A 5,185-nucleotide genomic window follows, 5' to 3' on the forward strand; every position below is an offset into this window, starting at 1 on the left:
ATAGCAGCACTAGATAATTAAGACACTCTGAGACATAGGTTTCCTGAGAGGAATGGCAGGCAGAATTGCCTACTCTTTAATTTTAACTTTTCTTGCTTTTTCCTCTCAGTCATATAATGAAATTTGCATAAGTTAAATATGAATGAGACTCTACTTTTTATATACTATTTTAAAACTTGTAAAGCACTGATTCAGGAGCCTTAAAAATTCATAACTCACTCAATAGAGTATCTTTTACATTCATAATGTCTTAAAATAGTAGTGAAATTAGATTGCACAAATTAGAATACCTGAATAGACTAAATTCTTTCCTTCTAGGACATGTCCAAGCAAAAGGCACTCTGCCTGCCATTCAAACATCTTTTTTACACCAAAACTGTGGTATTTCTCTAGCACCACTTCAGGAATTCCCCAATTTGCCAATAGCAGCTTGTCTACTTGATCCTCAGGAAGTGCCTGCTTGCGTGACCCTTTCAAGAACAAAAGAAAACAAAAAATGATTAAATAGTTGAATATAGTTCTAACATATGACTTCTGTAGTTAGCCCTCCACTGTGTTGGGATTTCTATACATTGGAATGAGACTATTTAAAACACATCCTGAATTTGAGGAGATTATGAGAAATTGACCATGTAAAAATCATAGTAAATAGTTGTTTGTTATTGTTGTTGTTAGATGCCCTCAAGTTGGCTCCAATTTATGGCAATACCATGTACAACAGAACATAGCACTGGTGGATTCTCCACCATTGTTGAAGAAAATGTGTATTTGAGTACCTTCCAACCTAGGGGGCTCAATTTCCAGCACTGTATCAGACAATATTCTAAATAATTTTAAAATTTGATATAATCAAAACAGTTCCTTAGAAACGGCAAACAAACAACAAAATTGAAGGAGTGGTGGAATAATAAGGGGTGAAAGGAATAAATTGCAAACATTGCAGAATTAAGTTAGGGAAGGTTCTATTGAAGTTTGAATACTGTGCTAATACACAACCTGATGGTAAAGAACTAAGTCAACATTCATCTGACACCCAGCCAATCTAAGAAAACTACAAATCCCTTCCACCTTCCCCTGGATTCCAAACAGTATTGTGTACTATTAAGAGTGAACCTCTGGGATCTGCGTTTAAGTAGGTAGTTGTTTCCGTAAAGAAAAAGTTTTAACCGCTCTGGTGGTGCAGTGCTTCAGTCTGCTAACCAAAAGGGCCATGGTTTGAACCCACCAGCCACTTCGCAGGTGAAAGATGAGGCAGTCGGCTTCCGTAAAGATCGGCAGCCTTGGAAACCCTATGGGGCAGTTCTACTCTGCCTTATAGGATCTCTGTCAGTCGGAACTGACTCCAAGGCAGTGAGTTTCGTTTGGTTTACCAGCGGTCACTGAACATGGGTGGAAAGCACGTCCATGTTTGAACAGAAAGTGAGCTGCCACACCAGACACGAGTCACAGAGAAGGGAAATAGAAGCCCCGATTGACAGTGCAAAGAAACTCCGTGCGATGAAGAGCACCCCCAGCCGCACCTCCTGTCAAGTGGCCACGTCACCCCGCTGTCACCAGGGACCCTGGGAGTACCTGCAGCAGCGACCGCCCGGCGGCCGTGACCCTTCAAATTGCGACCCAGGCCCGGGGGCGGGCTCAGCACGGAACCCAAGGGGAGTTGAGGGCTGTCACTGCCGTCACCGCCGCTTCCAGAGCCGGAGTCTGAGCCTGAAGTTGAACGCCGCCGTTTCCCACTTCGGCGAAGAAGGTTCATCGCGAATCCTTCTCGGCAGTTTAGGGCAAACCATAGTCCCACCGCCTTCCCGCTCGGGAGAAACCCGGTCTGATGACAGCTGTGGCGGCCATCTTCCCGCCACGGTTTTCAAACTCAGGACGCCCAGCCCGCCCCGGAACCATAGAGTGCTCAGTGGAGAGAGCAGAGCAACCTGGGAACTATAGAGACGTGGGGCGGGGAGTGCTTTTCTCTCTTTGCCTGCTCTCTGGAACTGTGTCTTAAATTTGAAGATTTGGCTAGAACTCTCTGGGCAAAATCCTGTGATATTGGTTTCTTATTCGTCTTCTTCTTAAATAAATTTTAACTATCGATTTCATTTCTGTAGTGGTTATAGGCCCAGTCAGGTTTTCTATTTATCCTTGAGTCAGTTGTGTAATTTATATAACCCAGGAATTGTGGATTTTCTCATTTTCTTTCTTTGTGCCTTCCTTTCTTTGTTTTCTGTATATGGCTCATTATTATATTTTCTTACAATGTTTTTCAACAGCTTTTTTTTTCCATAAATGTCACCCTATTCATTCATTTAACTTTTTGAGCTTGCTGTCGCTCCTGTTTTTAATTAGCCTTGCCTATTGATCTTTTCAAAGAACTAGCATTTATTTTCGTTGATCCTCTCTATTGTTTCTATTTCATTAATTTCTGCTCATTTCTTTTTTTAAGTTCCCATTTTTGGGCAGGGGTTGGAGGAATAGTTGCCTGTTGGGAGCTCTGGTGGCGTACTCCCTAGGGCATTTATTTGACTGCTCACCAGAAGCCCGGCGGTTCAAACCCACCAGCCACTACTTGGAAGGAAGGTTGGGCAATCTACTTCCATAGTGATACCGCCTCAGAAACCCAAGGAGGCGTCACTATGAGTCAGATCCCACTCTACCGCGGTGAGTTTGGTTTTTTTGGTTTGAGTTGCCTGATATTTTTCTAACTTATTAAGTTGAACACTTCCAGACCAAATCCACTAGTGAAGGTGATTCTGACTCATAACAATCCTATAGAAAAGAGTTGATCTGCCACATAGTGTTCCCAAGGCTGTAAATCTTTACAGAAGCGGACTGCCACATCTTTTCCCCTCAGGGCATGGGTTTGAACTGTCAACCTTTCAGTTAGCAGCTGAGTGCTCTAACTACTGCACTACCAGGGTTCCTTTCAGAGAAGTATGTTATAGTATTTCATAGTGCCTATGGATTTGTCCATTTCTTCCTGATATTCTAGCACTCAAGTACATCAGACACTAAAAAAAAAAAAAAAAAGAGGTGGTGGGATGCAGAAATGTGGAGTTGGACACAGAAGTGGAAATATCTGGGCTGGACTAGAATAGAAGCAATTCCCTTTTTAAATTGGCCTAAGGGTTTTTATAGGAGCATTGGTGGCATAGTGCCTAAGGCACTTGACTGCTAACCAGAAGACTGGCGATTCAAACCTACCAGCCACTACTCGGAAGGAAGGTTGGGCAATCTACCGTAGTGATACCACCTTGGAAAACAAAGGAGGGATTGCCATGAGTCAGATCCAACTCCATGGCAGTGAGTTTGGTTTTTTAAAGGTTTTCATATGGAGCCTGGTGACCCAATGGTTAAACCCTCAGTCGCAACTTAAAGGTCAGCAGTTTGACTTCACCAACCACTCCACTCCACTGAAGGAAAGACTTGGTTCTGTAAAGATTTCAGCCTAGGGAATCCTGTGGGGCAGTTCTACTCTGTCCTATAGGGATGATCAGAGTGAGAATTGACTCCATAGCACACAACAAGGGTTTTCATGAAATTCTTCATGAACAGTGATTAGCTATGAATATATCACCCCACTGTGTACTGTTCATTGTGGTTTTATATAATTAAACTTATTAGAGGATGATAGGTATTTCTTCCCAATATTACTATAGTTGAAATCAACACCTGAAAGAGCCTGTATCTATTTCAATGAAAATGTGATCCCATAATAGGTAGATCAGAGAAGTAGCTCTTCTTAACTGACTGGTATTTTGGGGAGAGTTGCCCCCAAATTGTGTATGTAAACCATTTATCTTAGTTATGTAGTGTTGCTGTAACAGAAATACCACAAGTGAGTGGCTTTGACAAATTTATTTTCTCACAATTTAGGAAGCTAGAAGTCCGAATTCAGGGTGCCAACTCTAGAAGTCTTTCTCTTTCTCTCTATTGACTCTGGGGGAATGTCCTTGTCCCTTCAGTTTCTAATCCTTGGCTGGTCGGTGATCTTCACATGGCATAGCAGCATCTCTCTTCCCTCTTCTCAGCTTCCTGGCTTGCTTGTTTAATCTCTTTTATATCTCAAAAGAAATTGACTCAAGATACAATAATCCTGCCTCATTCACATAATAAATACAACCCATTCCCAAATGGGATTAAAACCACAGACATTGAGGTTAAGAATTATGATACATATTTGGAGGCACACAATTCAATCCACAACAACATTATACAAATAAAACCCAGAATTATTAATGCAGCATAGCTCACCCTATCAGTGTATGGAGATAGGGCAAGGTCAATTTCCAGGCACAGTTTCCATTTTAGCCATTACGCACTGTGAGGAATATGTGATGGGGAGCTGAGGGTTGCTGGCATACAGAGATAAATAGATTAGATTAGATAGCCATACGAACACTTCAAGGAAGGGTCTCTGGATGTGCCTCTCAATGCCCTGAATGATCACTCTGAACCAGGTGTTTGTTAATGGATCTGTGCTCTACCTTTTGACAAGGTAGATTCAAATGAGTTCTGGACATAAAATGATCCCTATTAGTTACTTAGTTGCACAATTCATTCCATCAAGCAAACCTAATAGGTGAGAGAGGCCTACCTTGAAGAGACTGCTATTCTACAGCAATAAAATTTTCAAAATTTCAGTCAATCCAATAAAAAAAGACTCATGAAACTCTGAAAAATAACCTGTCTTATAAAGAAAATGGTGTTCCTGGGTGGTAACAAAGGTCCTGAGTGACACAAATGATTTCTGATTGACGACTAACCAAAAAGTTCGTGGTTTGAATCCACCCAATGGCCTCATTGGAAAAAATGCCTAGTGGAAGAAAGGCCTGGCAGAGAAAAAAGGACTGGTGGTCCACTTCCATAAGATTAAACCAAAAACAAACCCATTGCATCAATTCCAACTCATAGTGACCCTATAAGACAAAGTAGAACTTCCCCATGGGGTTTCTAAGCTACAGCCTTTACAGAAGTCAACTGCCAAATGTTTCTCCACTGACCATTTTTGGTTAGCAGCCAAGTTCTTAGCCACTGCACCATCAGAGCTCCTTTCCATAAGAGTCCAGCCATTGAAAACCCTATTGAACACAGTTCTATTCTGACATATAATGTGGTCATCTGGAGTCCAAATTGACTCAACAGCAACAAGTGTTTTCCAACAAATGGTGCAGTTAACACTCTTGGCTACTAACTG

General features: G+C 41.8%; 1 protein-coding gene across 1 annotated transcript in view; it reads right to left on the reverse strand.

Annotated features, from left to right (window-relative positions):
• The window catches only part of POLQ (DNA polymerase theta), a 222,700-nt gene extending 220,947 nt beyond the window's left edge, over positions 1-1,753 (reverse strand). The window contains exons 1-2 of the mRNA XM_007943887.1: positions 1,573-1,753; positions 291-470 (exon numbers count right to left, since the gene is read on the reverse strand). Coding sequence (XP_007942078.1) covers positions 291-470; positions 1,573-1,753 — 361 coding nt within the window. The remainder of the gene's footprint in view (positions 1-290; positions 471-1,572) is intronic.
• Between the last annotated feature and the right edge of the window lie 3,432 nt (positions 1,754-5,185).

The sequence above is a fragment of the Orycteropus afer genome, unplaced genomic scaffold, assembly GCF_000298275.1.
Source record: "Orycteropus afer afer isolate SDZICR_OR568_19922 unplaced genomic scaffold, OryAfe1.0 scaffold00114, whole genome shotgun sequence".
In the NCBI taxonomy this organism is placed as follows: Eukaryota; Metazoa; Chordata; class Mammalia; order Tubulidentata; family Orycteropodidae; genus Orycteropus; species Orycteropus afer.